We start from the raw sequence: 17,232 nt of genomic DNA, 5'->3' as shown, positions 1-17,232 counted from the left end.
TTAAAGCAACCACAACGTGTCCCACCAGGCATTCATTATTTATTTATAACACCTTATAGATACCACAAGCCACAAATCGACCAAATTGTCAATAATAGGTTGAGATGTCACAGGTGCACTGCAGACTTTAAAATGTTATGTTAAATATAATTTTCTACATCATACATACCCCACCATTGCCCAGATTATTAGAAAATAACTGTGACATTTTAACTCTATCAAATAGGATCTTCCTCTCAATTCAGTGAACGTGGGGTTCTAAACTCTAGGTGTTTAGACCTGGAATGACATGATTAAAGAACCTGCACAAATAAGTGGACAAATAATAGTACTCTAGTACAATAACCAGGACACACATTTTTAATAACAGTACCTTCTTATAACATATATCATTTATGCTATACAATTCATGTTTTAATATTACATGCTGTCGCTTTAAGAAACCCCAAACTTGATAATTGACTGCTATGAAATTCTGGGACCATGATTCTTGGTTGGCCATATTTGTTAATGACCAAAACACAGTTTGTTTTACAATATGCAAAAAATACATGTTAAATAGAACAATTCTATCTGTATAAGAAGTCTTTACAGTGATCCCTTGTTTGTCGCAAGGGTTACGTTCCAAAAAGAACCCTTGACGGTTCATTTCTTGCAATTATTATACAAATAAAGGGGCGGCACGGCGGTTGGGTGGTTAGCGTGCAGCCTCGCAATGCGGAGGTTCAGGGTGAAAGTCCAGCCACCACAGCCTACCCGTGTGGAGTTTGCATGTTATCCCCGTGCCTGCGTGGGTTTCCTCCGGGCACTCCGGTCTCCTACCACATTCCCAAAAACATGCATGTCGGGTTATTTGGCCGGTCCGAATTGTCCCTAGGTATGAATGGGCGAGTGAGTTGTCTGTCTTTGTGTGTCCTGCGACTGGCTGGCAACCAGTTCAGAGTATCCCCTGCCCACTGCCCGAAGAAAGCTGACCCTGCTGAGGATAAGCGGTACAGATAATGGATGGATGGATATACAAAAAAAAAAATAGATTATTATACACTGAAACCAAAGAACAAAAAATTGCACATAAACAAGTATCTGTTTAACAAATGAAAATATTGTCTAAAACGTTTCTCTATTGAAAAGTAAAAGTGAAAAGTAAACTTGGTTAAAATGTAGGATTACTATATAATGAAAACTCAACATATTTATTGAAAAACCTTTGTCTTATCAGTCTTGAAAACAGTCTCCCAAAAAGATTTCACTGTCGTCAAAAGAATTCACTGTGAAACTGCGTAGGAAAAACTCTCCCTGGCTTTTCAAGTGAAACTTAAACCTCAAGTCAGTGACATCACTTAGCTGGCACCTAACTCTAAAATAATTATAGAGGAAGCCGAGATGAGTTCTGCATTTGCGCCATCATCTTTTCTGAACGGGGGTTCCGCCAAGCCGGCACTTTTGACACACTTGGCTATTAAAGGCTGCAAACAAGGAGGGAAACTTGCTAGGTGATGAGTCAACTAACGGTCCAGAGTACTAAGGCGCAAATGACTTCTTTGAAGGAAGCAGTCTACAGCCCGCCTCGGCTGGAGTTCACATGAATTATAATTCCATTCATGCCTTCTCTACATGCCAACCATTCATTTGAACTGTTGCCTCACCCAGGACCGTCATGGCATGGGAAACAGCTTCCTTATTTGGAATGCTGTGAACATATGACCAGACAGAGGCCATTATCATCATCATCATCATCTTCCTCGTCATCGATCACAGAAATGGCCGAAAGCTGCCTCCATTCCTCTGCCGATCTGACAGTCCAGCTGACGGATGTGCCTCCGGCGAGCTGGGTATCAACATTTCCAGCGGCGATGTGGACAAACTGCATTGGCGACATAGTTTTCAGTGAGCACGCCCACAGGGCACCCATCTTTAAAAATCTGTCGGTAAGTGTCGCAGTCATTTAAGGCAGGATTATGAGTGACATTAGGACGTGGCCGTAACGACAAACAAGTTGGGATTTTAACAGGCAGGTAAGACCCTTTTAGGCGTTCCTTGACCATATATAACCGGTATTAGTACAAGCATAAAATTACAACTTAAGATTTATATGCAGCGTGGAATGTAAAAGAACTGATAATAATTCATCTTTAGTACAGAAGGTGTACCACGGAGATCAATTTCAAGCCTCCAAGAATTGTTTACCCCTTGAATTGAGTTCGCTTTATAAAAGAAACAAAAACCGATGATTTCAAGCCCCTTCACATTAAACTCCAGGAAATGATATGAGTAAATCATAACTTTGAATTAATGGCATGCATGGTAAGTTATTTTGGTGGATATAAATCCCACCTTATGTAAGAAGTCTCGAAAACCTCGCCTCTAACAGGCAAATCAACCAGTCGTGTTCTGTACTGGACTAGCAGTGTATTCAAAAGCAGTTCAAACTTTTTAATAATCAGAAAAATAAGCTTTTCTGTCTGAATATTAAAATCACATTTTTTTTCTCTGCTATATTCTTATGTCTTGGTAGAGCCGGGGAAAAGAATAAGAATGTTTTGATTCATTTGCTAAATTGTGAAATAATGGAAAATAATTTATGAGATTAGTTAAAACTATAGTGCTTTATTAAACTTTTTTTTACAAGTGGTTAAATGATGGATGTTATGTTTTAAAAGACATATTTGCGATAGATTGTACTTCATAGTGGTTAAAAACAAAGAATAGCATTTTTCTTAACAAAAAAATAATATGTTTATATTGAAAGGGATTTAAAAACATTATTTTCTGAATGTTTTTACAGGAATATTTCTGTAATCAAATATCCTTTAAAAGGACAGTTTGTATGATTTGACGACTAGATGTCGCTGTATGACGCACTGCAACCAAAAACAAGTACTGAAAAAGCTCAAGAAAGAAACAAGAATACAGAGGCTTAGAATGACCAAAACGCAGAATTTTACTTCTCATTAACACCCCTCATCCATTTTGAGGTGTTTTGTGTACCTGTGGTTGCAGTATGGCGAACAATTATATCAGCTCCCTTTAGGTGAGGCTCATGTTATGTAAAATAATGGCAAATTATTCAACCTACGAGTATTTAGAAAACATGTTTATAATTTTCGATTGATTTCAAATACTTTCTCCACGCGTGTTGAATGATATAGTTCATGTTTTTGCTTATACTTCAAATTAATATTGTTTTTTTTTCAATGAGCGCCGTTTTTTTTGACCACTTGGAAGTGCTAAATAATGTACTGTCCCCTTAACTGTTGATTATTAAAATTGAGATTCATCGGATTATGTCTTCTTTTCAGATAAACAAAGAAATAAATCAACCTTCCAGATGATGGCAGGTAAAAATAGAAATGCATTGAATAAATTCCTTGGCACGTGCAACATTTTCAGACTTGTTATTTTATCTGCACAGAACACGGAGTCCCATGTGATGCGCAGGACGCTGCCTATTGCATGAACGGGGGCACGTGCTACAAACTTGCCTCAATGGAAACGATTTCGTGTGTGTAAGTTATGAAAACCCCGCAAATGAGTTGGTTAAAATATTTGGAACGGTTTACTGAGAGTTGATTTTCAATTAGGTGTACTGACAACTACAAAGGAAGCCGATGTGAGCAGTTCCAACTGCTCCTTGGGTCCACTGACACGGAACAAGCGGGTTTAATTGTGGCATTGGTCATTGTTGCCATCCTCATCTTAGTGGTCTTTGCTGTTGTTATTTACTTCACATACAAGTAAGTGAATTAAAAACATTTCAACGTTCCAAAGTATGTTTTAAAAATGATGCGACTTGTTTCCAGGATGCTGAAAGCCAAGCAAGAGAAGAAACAAAGTCACACAGAGTATTGGAGAGTCAAACCGAGAGTATGACGAGTTCTCATTCATGTATTCTCCCGAATCCTGGTGAGATATTTTTCAAAGCCGGTTATTGTGGGAGCTAGGGCTGAACAATCTAATTACAAAATACAGAAAAAAAAGAAAAATAATATAACTTTAAAGAAACACATGGCCACTTTATTTTAATCAAAAACACATCTTGTTTATTTATTTAAATAAAAATAGCTTTTTCTTTTGGCATTTAAATAAGCAAAAAAAAAAACCCATTATTATTCTCCAAAGACCTTTACTCAAAAATAATCTTACATAAAAGCAGTGTCTGAAATAACGTCTTCCCGGGGCGTGCATCTTTTATGTCGGGCGTACAACTTACACAATGTCTCTGCCCAGGTAGCGGACAACTTTTTCAAGATTTTAAAAAAAAAAAAAAAAAAAAAAAAAAAAAAAAATTCGTTTTTATTTTTTTTCAAATCAAGCGTTTGCTTCATTCCAATTTCGAAATCTTCGTTCGGTTTGGAAATTTCAGAATTTCGGTTCCTTTGGCAATTTGCATACAGCCGACCAGAAGCCTGCATCGAATAACTTCGTGCTTTCGGACTTTCCCGGGCGTTATAAGGTCGTGCATTTGCATATCTCATCTCATTAGCCGTACCGCTTATCCTCATTAGGGTCGCAGGGGGGCTGGAGCCCATCCCAGCCATCTCCGGGCAATGGGCAGGGGACACCCTGAACTGGTTGCCAGCCAATCGCAGGGCACACAGGGACAGACAACTCATTCGCTCATTCACACCTATGGACAATTTGGACCGGCCAATTCACCTGAAATGCATGTTTTTTTGGAACGTGGGAGGAAACCGGAGTGCCCGGAGGAAACCCACGCAAGCACGGGGAGAACATACAAACTCCGCACAGGAAGTCTGGAGCTGGATTTGAACCCTCGACAGGTTCCCATGACATGAACTGTGCCGCACAAGCGCTAAGCACTGCGCCGCCGTGCTGCCCGCATTTGCTTATCATTTTCCAAATTAGACGCGAAGAGAACACAAGAGAAATCGATAAGTGGTCAGGAATCGAGCCAAAACCTCAGCACCAGAAGAGAGATTCAAAAGAAGCTAACAAAAATTTATGACGCTACAAAACTTAAACGTACATTAAAAGCATCGTAGAAAGAGGAGTTCACGTGGCTCGTAGCAGACGACGCAACGCAAACATTGCATGAATGAAGATGAGCATGTACAGGTACATGCTGATGGAAGATGGAAAACAGCGATGTCATATACTTGGAATGAATGTCATAAGTAGATCTATAATAAACTTCATTTTAAAGTGTTGTTCTGTTATAGATTCTAATTATCAATCCTTAATACTTTGCAACAATGCGTTTTGCGATTAGTCGTCTAATTGTGTTTCAAGTTGTGAAAAATGGGGCAGGAAACTCTATGGCTGGGCAGGCAACTTTTCAGAGTTGTCCGCCCTGGCGTCCGTTAACTTTTTGTCATGAGTTTCAGGCACTGATAAAAGCCCCATAAGTTAATGCTTGGCATTTAAGTTTTAAATTTGTTAATAATCTACCCACAATCTCTTGACCAATCTCACAGATTTGAGAAATATAAACTTGAACCAATTGTGACCTGATAGTTTGTTCTGACATCAGCAAAATATTTTATTTTAACTCAACACAAAAATAGAAAGTTTTCTCTATTGGAACACATGACAAATTGGTGAATGTTTACTGTCGAGAAGCAGTTCTTTTGAGTGAACCCGAGGCCGATTATAAAACAGTTAAGGATGAATCCATTAGTTGTTGCTCCTATAAAGTAGTTCACAGGAAAGATTTGGGTTGCCATAATCTCTTCATTTGCTGTAAATAAATCACTGTCAAACCTATGTGTGAAGTATTTAACTGCTGTTCATTTTGCTCTCAGTTTTCAAAGGCCTAATGCAGCTTTTTCATGCATAGTACGTCCGTTCGTTTATTTTATGTTGAAGTTACCATAAGTAATGTGTCCAGAAGATGTGTCTGTAGTTTCTCAAATTGATCCTTTCACACACACGTTTACATCTCTTTGTTTTAAAATGTCCACCCAATTTTTGAGTTTTTATGGGACTACAACTGTACTACATTTCAATCCATGGGCTTTAGTTACAAAGCTTTGTTGTGTATATGTCAAAACAGAAAATGTATATTTTCAACCTGCTGCATGCTGTTCGCAAAATGAAAATAACTTTGTCAGTTGCTGGGTAAATCATTGTAACGTCTGTAAATAAAAACAATTTGAAATTATGACTATTGTGTTTTGTTGCGACCCCTTTTCAAGGTTTCTTAAATTTTACTCATTCTGAGGTCTTTCCTCGCCCTCGTGCATGTTTAAGATAAGGGAATATTGTAATGGTGGTCTGTGCAGTCTTTTGACGATTTTTGTGACTGCGAATAAATGTGACTTGACTTGATTATTGGGGTCTCTCAAAAAAAAGCAGCCATGTGTGTGGGGTTGTCTTTGTGACATTGGACTTTAAAAAAGGTTTTAATTATTATTGTATGCCAATGGCCAACGTTTATTACAAATCAATGATGTAATGAGAATAATATATTTCAAATTTCTTTCTTCCCAGAACACTGAAAAAAAACCCGAAAACTATTTCCTGTCAAAATAACACTTCCTTTCAAATCGCTACCATTTCTAGTGGGGATTGCCATCTAGTGGATGGAAAGAGAAGCACATGTTGGACAGTTTCATTAATCAAACAAAATTACAATTTCATAGATGCCAACCTTTTGACATTAAAAAGCAGATTTGATCGTTCCCTCTATTTTTACGAGCAAAACACCAGCCGTCTCTAAAATCCTAAATACACACACACACAAAAAAAGTGGCACATTTTTACCAAAACGGATATCTAATGTGATCGTAGTAGCGGTTTTTACAGCCACAAAGACTTAGTTTATTTTCAAATTAAACCAGCCATTGACTTAAACACTAGTGTTGAGTCAAGATTTATGTTGTTGTTGTTTAAATTCGAAAAAACAATTGTTGTTTTTTAAATCAGTAGGCGTTATTGAGGGGAGAAAGGCGGTAGTCTAGATTAAAGCGGTAGTGTTGGAGATGTACATCTTAATTTAATACAATGATGTGAGTATTTTACATTTATGGGGGGAAAGAATCAGAGCCAGTTTGCCAAAAAAAAAAGGGGAACACAATCGTATAATGGTTGCTTTTTTTTTGTTCACAATTGTTATTAACAATTACCTTGCCACCAATTTGAATTTTTTTAATAATAAAAACTCTGAGGTATCTCCGTCTAGTGTAAATTGAACACTCAAGGATAAATATACATTTGGAAAGATCTCATTTTTCTCGTTCCAAACTACAGAAATAGAAAAAGTTACGGCGGCTGTTTTATGAAAACAACTTACGCGCTCTGGGCTTTGTCAAACTCGTGTGCGATTTTCAGGGCAGTGCTGTTAAGTCCCACAGACTGCATGTTGGTGAGAATGCAGACCACCACACCTTGTGGAAGGACCGTATGACCCCGCCTCTGCTCTAAATGTTTGCTGGGCAACACCAAAAGGACGCTACTAGCCCCCACAGCGCCTCCGGTGTGGGACACGTAGTGCCTGTGTTCCCTGCAAAGCCCGCATTTCTGCTCCTTCTCAACCACCAGCCAGCCCTGAGCGTAGCGTCCGTCCCTGTCCCAGGTGGATTCTGTTTTGTCCATCGCCGTCCAAAGTTCCACGGCGGTTTGAGGTTTGAGGAATCCGGGAAGCAGGTTCTGGGCGTCTTCCACGTCGGCCATTTGGTAGCTATAGAGTAGAACGTTCCCAAACAGCAGCAGGTCCCCCACTGTGGAAAGAAAGCCACCGCCTGCCCACTTGTACGAGTTGTCTACGTAAGGGCAGTTGACCACGCGTCCTCGCTTGTTCAGACGATAATATCTGTAGACAACAAACATTGTTTAAAAACATTTGACCTACAGTGCCTTGCAAAAGTATTAATCCTCCCCCGAAGAATTTTTTTTGACATACTGCATTATTTCAGGCTTCAAACTAAACAAAACAAATCCAAATATTTTCTCAGAATCAACAACACGGGACACACAATCAAGAAAAGAAACCACACTTATCCAAAATTTCATATTGTGCTAACAATGAAAAGTAGGCGTTGAAAAAATGTTGTGTGTTAATACTTCTTTCACTGCGATCACAGCCACAAGGCTTTTTGAGTAGGTCTCTTTAGGTTTTTCACATCTTGAAACAGAAATGTTTTCCAATGTTTCCTGACAAAACAGTTCAAGTGTTAGAGGGTGATCGTTTTTTGCACAGCTTTTTTTTTTTTTATTCTTTCCAAAAATGCTCTATAGCAGGGGTCAGGAACCTTTTTGACCCAAAGAACTTTTTCTTTCTAAGAGCCATACTTTATATTCAGAAGACAGATTTCAGCAAAATCGGCAAACTCGCTCTCCAGATAAAATCCTAATTTTCAGCACATTTTTTCACTGTGTTGCATTAGATCAGGGGTGATCAGGCCCACTTAGGTATTAGATCCGGCCCACTAGACAAGGCTCAGAGAAGCGCAAGAGAAAAATGAGTTGCAGGTTGAAGTATATCCACTTGATTTTGCCAAAGCCAGGTGCTTCTCACAAAGGCTGTACTTGTATTTTTCTCTCTCTCCCTTCCTTCTTTTTTCTCCATCTCTCACTCTTTCACTTTCTCTGTCTCTCTTTCCTTGTTCCTCTCTGTCTTTCTCTCTGTTTCTTTTTACCTTCTTTTGCTCTCTCCCTTTTTTCCTTTTCTCTCTCTTGCTTTCCCCTTCTCTCTTTCTCCCCTTCACTCCTTCTCTTTTCTTCCCTTCTCTCCTCTTTCTATTTATCTTTGAAATTCGTTCTTTCTCTTTCTTTCCCCTCTCATGATTTCTCTTTTTATCCCCTTTTTTCTCACCCCATCTCTCTCTTTCTTTCTCTCCCTCTCTTTAGCTTATTTCTTTCTTTTTTTCTTTCTCTCTGATCTACTAGTCCGGCCCCCGGGAGAATGTTTGTTCTATCGTGTGGCGCCCGAGTTAAAACGAGTTTGACACTCCTGCGTTAGATGATTTGAAAAAATCTATAAAATAAGAATAATTCCAGAGCCTGAGTCCCCTATCAACAATTATGCCACTTTAAAATTGTCTCCCACTCGCTATTAATTAAGATTGTTGAGGCTCATTTCGACCTCCATTCTTATTATAAATAATGGTTTTAAAACAAGGTGCAAGTAGAGTCATTTTCTAACAAGGGGCCAATATTTAAGCAATACCTACTTTTCTTTTTTTTTCATTGTAGATCTTTAAAATGCTGAAATTATTTGGTTTGACTTTACGATGTTGTCTAAATGTTTGTTCTCAGTAAATGTTTTTTAATTTTTTAGCTTTAAGATTGAAGCATGAAACCTGGTAATATACAAAAAGTTTTTAGGGGGCGAATACTTTTTATAGGCACTGTAGATTACATTTATTAGAGTTTTCATGTACTTCTACACAAAAAATCTCTACGTATATATCTATGACATTTATTTGTGCACTGAGGTTTAGTCTTGTATTAATATGCCACTTAATTTCCTAAAAAGGAAGGAAGGAGGAATCGAAATGCAGTAGTTTCGCTGTATTGCGGTTTCACTACTTCGCGGATTATCATCGTGCATTGTGTTCTGCATTCTGATTGGCTAAACAGTCGTCCCACACCTTTTCAGCTTTTTGCCTATGCGTCAATAACCTTGCGGTTTAAGCTGTACACTAACTATAAAAAAAGACAGCTTGATAGACCTAAATTGTGAGTGGGAGGGAGCTGTCCCTTAACCACACGGGTCCTAGGGGCATCATTTCCTGTGGTGTGTCTTGGGCAAGTACAGCCTGGTGGCACCCCTGGTCTTGAACCGGGAACCTTTCGCGTGGTGCGTGGGTGCAGATCTTTTTCAACTTTCTCTCAAAGCCATCAATGTCAAAAAAATTATCTTGACTGACTGCGGACGACACGATAAAGAAAGCTAAAAGTAGTTATCCATCACGTCCACACATGTGACGGGAAAATATTATCGCAAGTCAGTTGGATCATTTTGAAACATTTAGAATTCATGTTTAATTATTTCTAACACAGCCCGCCAGACAAAACTGGCAAAAATATAAGGATAATATATTGTCACACTAATAACATCAGTAAATATTGATTTTTTTGTGGTCAAATTCAGTTTTTTTTTCCTAAATCATGTTCCCATAGAAAGCTGCTTTATCTGCACAAGTGCCCAAGTCGGTCAACCAATTATATTTCATAAAACCAATCAATAGTCCAATAGAGTAGCAAGATTATTTTTAAAATGATAAGCACAGCTTATTTGTAAATAAAAACAAATATAATGTACAGTATTTTACTTGTTGTGTGGAATGTTCATTTCATGCCATTTTTTTTCACATGATTGTGACAAAATATAATTTGAAGCAAAGTGGATTATGTCCTTAATCAATACAGTGGTGCAATGAAGCAGCAAGATTATTGAAATTATAATTTAACAGTACATAGGTTATTTGTAAAAAAAAAAGTGAATTAAATACAGTATTTCTATTTTCTAAATACATGTTTGAGCCTGTAATTTGGGTGAATCCTTTGGTTTTAGCGTTTAATATAATATTTAATAAATCCATTAAGGTCTATACTTAGCGGGTTTGAGTATCGCGGGACGTTTTTGGAACGCAACTCCGGCAAAAAAAACAAACAAAAAAAAAAAACTAAGGATCACTGACAAATATAGCCCAGAAATGTAAGTTATAAAAATGCACACCACTAGGGAACAGGCATATCTAAATTCCTTTTTTAAGGCTCTGTCATAAGTACAACTGGAGTCCCGTACCTTTGGATAGGAAATTTTGAAATAATTGTTATTATGTTGTTATTATGTTGTCCCCACATTATCTCATCTCATCTCATCTCATTAGCCGTACCGCTTAACCTCATTAGGGTCGCGGGGGGGCTGGAGCCCATCTCAGCCATCTCCGGGCAGTGGGCAGGGGACACCCTGAGCTGGTTGCCAGCCAATAGCAGAGCACACAGGGACAGACAACTCATTCGCTCATTCACACCTAAGGACAATTTGGACCGGCCAATTTACCTGAAACGCATGTTTTTGGAATGTGGGAGGGAACCGGAGTGCCTGGGGGAAACCCACGCAAGCACGGCGAGAACATACAAACTCCGCACAGGAAGTCGGGAGCTGGATTTGAACGACAGGTTCCCATGACATGAACTGTGCCGCACAAGCGCTAACCACTGCGCCGCCGTGCTGCCCCCCCACATTATCATCAAAATTATTAGTAGTAGTATTACGTTATAACTAGATTTTCCATTATTAGGAGTGGTGATAAACTTAGTTCAATCAACCACAAGAACATGTTCTTGAATTAAAAAAAAGGGCAAAGAGGAATCAAATATAAATGATAGGCTAATTATCACAAACGTAACTAGAGTTATTAAGTGTTGATAATGCATGTAAAGACAATGATCATGGTAATTATTTCTTATGGCAATTAGAAAACAGATGCTGCCAATATAAAACACACTGTAAATAATTTCCTTCATTAAAATTTTAAATTAGAATAATTTTAGTAATTAAAATGAAAGTGAACTGCTAGCATGCTATGGGTAGTCTCCTTTATGTAATGATTTTTTTGGGGCAGCCCTCTATGACAACAGTAGCTGAGAGACGGGCACAGAAAAAGCTGCAGTCAATCATGGACAATTCATCACATCCACTACACAGCATCATCTCCAAACGGAAGAGCAGCTTCAGCGACAGACTGCTGTCACAGTCTTGTTCCACGGACAGACTGAGGAGATCATTTCTTCCTCATGCCATGAGACTCTTTAACTCCACCCGGCAGAGTTAAAGCCCACATTAAACCACACCCCCACATTGCATATTACCCTATTTTTATTACAGTGTGTATTTTATGTGGCACCATTTAAATACTCTATATCAACACGTTACATTGGGAATTTATGGATTATATTCCTTTTACTTTATTATTGTTTTATTTTCAAAACAAGGATACTGCTGGAAGTGTGAATTTCGCTACGGGATGAATAAAGTATCTATCTATATATCTATCTATGTTCATATGCTATTCATAAGCACAGTAGCACATTACTAATATATATGGTTATAAACGGATCATTGCTATCTGGACTTTAGCTATCGCTGATGATAAATTGTGGCCAATGTTTAAACAGAGCATCTTGGAATCAGATTACCTGGAGCGATTGTAAATGATGGGTTCATTCTGATCCGGCACAGTATTGAGCATTCCAAGATCCCGGAAGAGGTCGGTCATAACATCTAAGAAGTGGCGACCGGACGCTTGCTCGATGACGGCGCTGAGAAGGGTGTAGGCGTGGGTGGAGTACAAGAATGTTGTGCCTGCAGAAGGACCAAGTGAATGGTATGATTAAAAAAGGTTCAGTATATTAATGAAGAAATGAGCAAGCACTGGATGTGTATTACCTGGTTTGAAAATAAGCGGATCATGCTTAAATAGGTCCAACGCTTCTGTGACACTTTCATAATTATTCATCAAATAATATTCCTCTTGCTCAAATTCCTTTTTCTTCTTGCCCTGTGAAGTTTCTTTGTTTTCTTCGGTAGTCTTATCCTCCTTTCTTTCCATCCCTGTTGGTTTCAAAAGTCGCTTGGCTTTCTCCTTGTCCGCCTTCACTTTTTCTGCATCCTTTTCATAATGCCGTATCCCACTGAGGTGGGAGAGAATCATGCGAGGGGTTATTGTGACCTAAAAACAAGAGAGCTGCTAGGTAGCAGAAAAGGGGATCAAATCAAAGATTTGTGAAAATACAGCTATCTTACGTTCTGCCCATTGAACTGTTTTTGGGGAAACTCGGGCACGTATTTCTGGACGGGCGCATCGAGGTCGAGTTTCCTCTCCTCGCTGAGGCGTGCCATTGCAGCAGATGTCAAGGGCTTACTGATGCTGGCGATTCGCATCACCGTTTCTGGGCTGCATGGTATGCGGTTTTCCAAATCGGCATAGCCGAACCCTGAATTCCATCATTTGAAAGTGTCAATGCATAAATTTATGGGACAGGGTAAATGTTGAACTAATCAGTAAAAGTGAAAACATATGATCCAGTCAAGATGCACTTTCAGAGGCCATTTCTGATATTTGGGGGATATGATTTCTGATAGAGCAGCACGGCAACGCAATGGTTAACGCATGCGTCACACAGTTCTGAGGTCATGAGATCGAACCTCCTGTGTGGAGTTTGCATGTTCTCCCAGTGCTTGCGTGGGTTTCCTCCGGGAACTCCGGTTTCCTCTCACATTCCAAAAATATCCATGTCAGGTTAATCGGCCGGTCCAAATTGTCCCTACGTGTGAATGGGCGAGTGTCATCTGTCTCTGTATGGCATGCAACTGTCTGGCAAGCAGTTCAGGGTGTCCCTGCCCACTGCCCGAGGATGGCTGAGATGGGCTCCAGCAGCCCCGTGACCCTAATGAGGATGGATGGATGGATGAATTTCTGATAATAATTTAATCAGCTGATTCAAATAAAGAGATGTAAGTCACCCTTAGGGATTTCCTTAAAAAAATATGTTGTTCAGGCCCCCACTAGTCTACAAATTGTGCACCACTTATACTCAGTAAGGTCGCAGGGGTGCTGGAGTCCAATCCCAGCCACCGTCAGGCAGTGTGGGCACCCAGAGACAGCCAACACACTTGCTCATTTTGACCTAGGGACAATTTGGGACGGCCGATTAACCTGACATGCATATTTTCGGAATGAGCGAGGAAACCAGAGTGCCCGGAGGACCCACGGAAGCACGGGAAGACCATGCAAACTCCGCACAGGAAGGCTGGTGGCTGGATTAGAACACATGACCTCAGAACTGAGCCACGGACGAGCTAACCACTCAGCTGCCGTGATTATTATGTTTTTATAATATGAGCTATGAGGCAATATCTATGTTTTTTAATCTGCTACCTGTTCTCCACTGAAAATGACAATCCCAGGAAAAAATGGTCAAAGTGCAGCCTTTTCGCTAAACTTAAAGTGCCACATGCAACTACCAGATGGGAAAATTCGTTTCCCAGTGGGCTCAGCAAAGTATGCAAAAATATGGTTCTTATAAATTTTGTCTTCAATTAATAGGAAGACCAGCATAATTTACTTATTTGTGGGCCTTATTCAATATTTCCCTTTTTTTCTTCCTTTCTCTCATTCTGTTCCTCTCTATTTCTCTTTTATTTCTTTGGTTTTATGTCATGTTAGGAGTTCTTTATCATACCTGTACACATTTAAGGCACTCGGGTTTAGCAGTATGTCAAACTGGTATGGACCTTTTAAAGTTGGCCCTTTATTTTCACACTTATTTTTAAAAAAGGAAAAAAAGACAATTGGAAAGGGGAAACTTAGATGGTTTAATCATTCAGGGTTGACACGCATGAATTCTGAATTAATTGATATTTCGTTTTTAAAAAATGGGCGGAGGAGAGGGAATCCATCCATTTTCTGCACCGCTTATCCTCAGTAGGGTTGCGGCGGTGTTCGAGCCCAACTTGTTGCCAGCCAGCTGCAGGACACACAGAGACAGACAACTCACTCACTCATTCACACCTAGGGACAATTTTGACCGGCCAATTAACCTAACATGCATGTTTTTGGAATGTGGGAGGAAACCCACGCAAGCACAGGGAGAACATGCAAACTCCACACAGGAGGTTTGATCTCATGACCTCAGAACTGTGCCGCACACGCCCTAACCACTGCCCCGCCGTGCTGCCGGAGAGGGAATCCTTATGTATTTCTGCAGGGGGTTGCCACCTTAAGGAGTCAGTGGACCGGTTCTAAGATAGTTTGCCAGTGATGGGTCTCAGTGATTTTCTAGGAAATTTGATTTCTAACTGACATTTTTAAACTGCATATCACACTGTTAGCCCTTTGCCCAGTCACAAAAAAATGTATCTCAGCTTTAAAATTTGACCAATAGCAGCGCATAGTGTACTGCATTTTTGACTTGGTAACTAGAGGCAATCTTCGTAACTAGAGGCATTGTTTTCCCTTTCAGGTATTTTGTAACCTGAAACTTTTGTATGTAGAGACGTTCGTTAGTAGAGGTACCACTGTATAGTTGAATGTCTACCTCATGATCCGATGCGCCGTATAATCCGGTTCACCTTATATATCAGGGGTGGCTAACCAGGTCCTGGAGAGCCGCACGTCCTGCATGTTTTGGAGGTTTCTCTGCTCCAACAAAGGTGAGGCCAATTTTCAGCTTGTTAGCTAGCTTTCTAAGAGATTGACAATAATCCAGGTGATTGGAATCACCTGTATTGGAGCAGAGAAACCGCCAAAACATGCAGGACGTGCGGCTCTCCAGGACCGGGTTAGCCACCCCTGTTATATATGGATAAAGTCAGAAGTGCACACTGGTGAATTACCATATTTATGCAATTATTGATAAGTTAATAAATATCAATGACCACAATAGCATAACAATGGTCGTAACGGTGATCAAACACGGATATTGAATGGGGAGAGGGCAAACTCCTAACCACCAGGCCACAGGGGTCACAAATAGCATACAAAAAAACATTAGGTCTAATCTCATTATCACATACCTGTCAACCTGTACGTTTTTGCCGCACAAAGTACTTTTGTAATGCATTTTAAGACGTGTACAACGTACAAGAAAATCTGTAAGGAAAAACGCAAATTTGTCAAGTATGTGTACCATCCGGTAAACACCGACTATCACGAAATGACAAATCAATCAAGTCTAATGAGTTCGCCGCGGTAGCCTCTATCTCGGTATCGTTTTTTTTTCATTGCAAACGAAGCGAGCGGTTTGATGCTACTGTGCGCATGCGTCTGCCGCGTGGGGATTTCCCATAATGCATCATGCAGAAAAAAAAAATATGGTGTAAGATTATTTTGTATTTTGTAAGTGAAAATACGACAGTTTGTCCGGGCATGGAGCCGTGGAGGTTGACAGGTATGTTATCACACTTTTTTTTGTGACGGTACCAGATATGGATGTTAAAAAACAGAGAAAACAGTCTAGGCTTAAAACACACTTCTATTCTATAGCATATGAATAACCTATATTTTATGTTGACAATACCTTTGTATTATTTGTTATGACAACATCCGTTGGAGCTTGGTCATCCTGGAAGGGGGATTACCTCATGTGCGGTTAATTTTCCTCATGTTGAGGTTTTTGAGTTTTTCCTTGCCCTCATGTGGGTTTTAGATCAGGGGATGGTGTAATAATAGTCTGTAGTTTTCAATAATCTGTGGTCTGTGCAGCCCTTTGAGACTCTTTGTGATTAAGGGCTATACAAATAAAAATGACTTGACTTGACAAGACACACTTCTATTCTATAGCATATAAATAACCTATATTTTATGTTGACAATATCATTGTAATATTTGTTATTGCAACATCTGTTGGAGCCTGGTCATCCTGGAAGGGGGATTACCTCATGTGTGGTTCATTTTCCTCATGTTGAGGTTTTTCAGTTTTTCCTTGCCGTCATGTAGGTTTTAGATCAGGAGATGGTGTCATAATAGTCTGTTTTCAATAATCTGGGGTCTGGTCAGCCCTTTGAGACCCTTTGTGATTAAGGGCTATACAAATAAACATGACTTGACCCTAGTACCAATGGTATGTGGGATAGATGTCAATGATTGCTCAAGATTGGTATCACAGCGTAAATACAGTATCGAAAACCCATGCGCAAACCTTCGCACCAGACTGGAACGCCGTCTACCGAAACCCCAACCACCATGCCAGGAGCTCCAACCTCAGCCTGCCAAAAAAGACCCACATTAATAGGAATAGTAGCCATACTGGTGGGGCCAGTTCCCTTCCACATTCCTACGCGCACCTGTATCCGCTCCACCTGGATTCGGCTGGCTTGGACTGCAACGTCGAATCGATGATTTCGTGGCTCCATTTCTGTATTATCACTGTTGTCTGCCCCAAGGTGGGTTTTCACTCCAAAACCCTGAGCAACCCCCAACCCCGCGCCGCAAACCCATAACAGGGAAAAGCGTTTAAGCTTTGTTGACATTGTTGTAGTTGAATCACTCACGTAGCAACGACTCTGTTTAAAACCATTGCATTTGAGGGGCAGCTTGGCTCGACCAACGGCTTGTGAGATAAACAAAGTCAGCCCACGCGTGGGGAAAACTGTACATTTGGTGGATAAAATGCACGGCGCAAACAAATGGAACATTTTCTTTACAAAAATAAATAAATACTTCTTGATAGATCACTCACTTGGGTGGGAGAGTGGTGAGATCACTTCCGGTTTAGGTACATTAGCCAGACATGAAGAGTTGATTACCGATCCAGAAAGTA

At 39.9% G+C, this 17,232-nt stretch overlaps 2 protein-coding genes across 4 annotated transcripts; one reads left to right on the top strand and one right to left on the bottom strand.

The window, feature by feature from the left end:
* Window positions 1-19: 19 nt before the first annotated feature.
* lactb (lactamase, beta) lies at window positions 20-17,232 on the bottom strand. 2 transcript variants are annotated; one of them, XM_088340241.1, is made up of 7 exons: window positions 16,757-17,232; window positions 16,612-16,678; window positions 12,716-12,906; window positions 12,359-12,641; window positions 12,109-12,274; window positions 7,253-7,771; window positions 20-1,864 (listed from the first exon to the last, which is right to left on the bottom strand). In XM_088340241.1, exons 1-7 carry the CDS (start codon window positions 17,105-17,107, stop codon window positions 1,753-1,755), a joined length of 1,689 nt encoding a protein of 562 aa, XP_088196367.1. In that variant the 5' UTR covers window positions 17,108-17,232; the 3' UTR covers window positions 20-1,752. The 2 variants fall into 2 exon arrangements, with proteins under 2 accessions (XP_088196367.1, XP_088196368.1); XM_088340242.1 differs by lacking the exon at window positions 20-1,864 and having other exon boundaries at window positions 6,323-7,771.
* On the top strand, window positions 1,737-6,121 carry nrg4 (neuregulin 4). 2 transcript variants are annotated; one of them, XM_088340245.1, is made up of 5 exons: window positions 1,737-2,011; window positions 3,300-3,338; window positions 3,413-3,506; window positions 3,582-3,734; window positions 3,801-6,121. In XM_088340245.1, exons 2-5 carry the CDS (start codon window positions 3,329-3,331, stop codon window positions 3,868-3,870), a joined length of 327 nt encoding a protein of 108 aa, XP_088196371.1. In that variant the 5' UTR covers window positions 1,737-2,011; window positions 3,300-3,328; the 3' UTR covers window positions 3,871-6,121. The 2 variants fall into 2 exon arrangements, with proteins under 2 accessions (XP_088196371.1, XP_088196370.1); XM_088340244.1 differs by having other exon boundaries at window positions 1,742-2,015.

This window comes from Urocampus carinirostris, chromosome 7 (assembly GCF_059441175.1).
Source record: "Urocampus carinirostris isolate Australia breed hairy pipefish chromosome 7, RoL_Ucar_1.0, whole genome shotgun sequence".
NCBI classification, from domain to species: Eukaryota; Metazoa; Chordata; class Actinopteri; order Syngnathiformes; family Syngnathidae; genus Urocampus; species Urocampus carinirostris.
The sequence above is the reverse complement of the archived record's forward strand: the minus strand, read 5'-3'. Positions and strand labels throughout refer to the sequence as shown.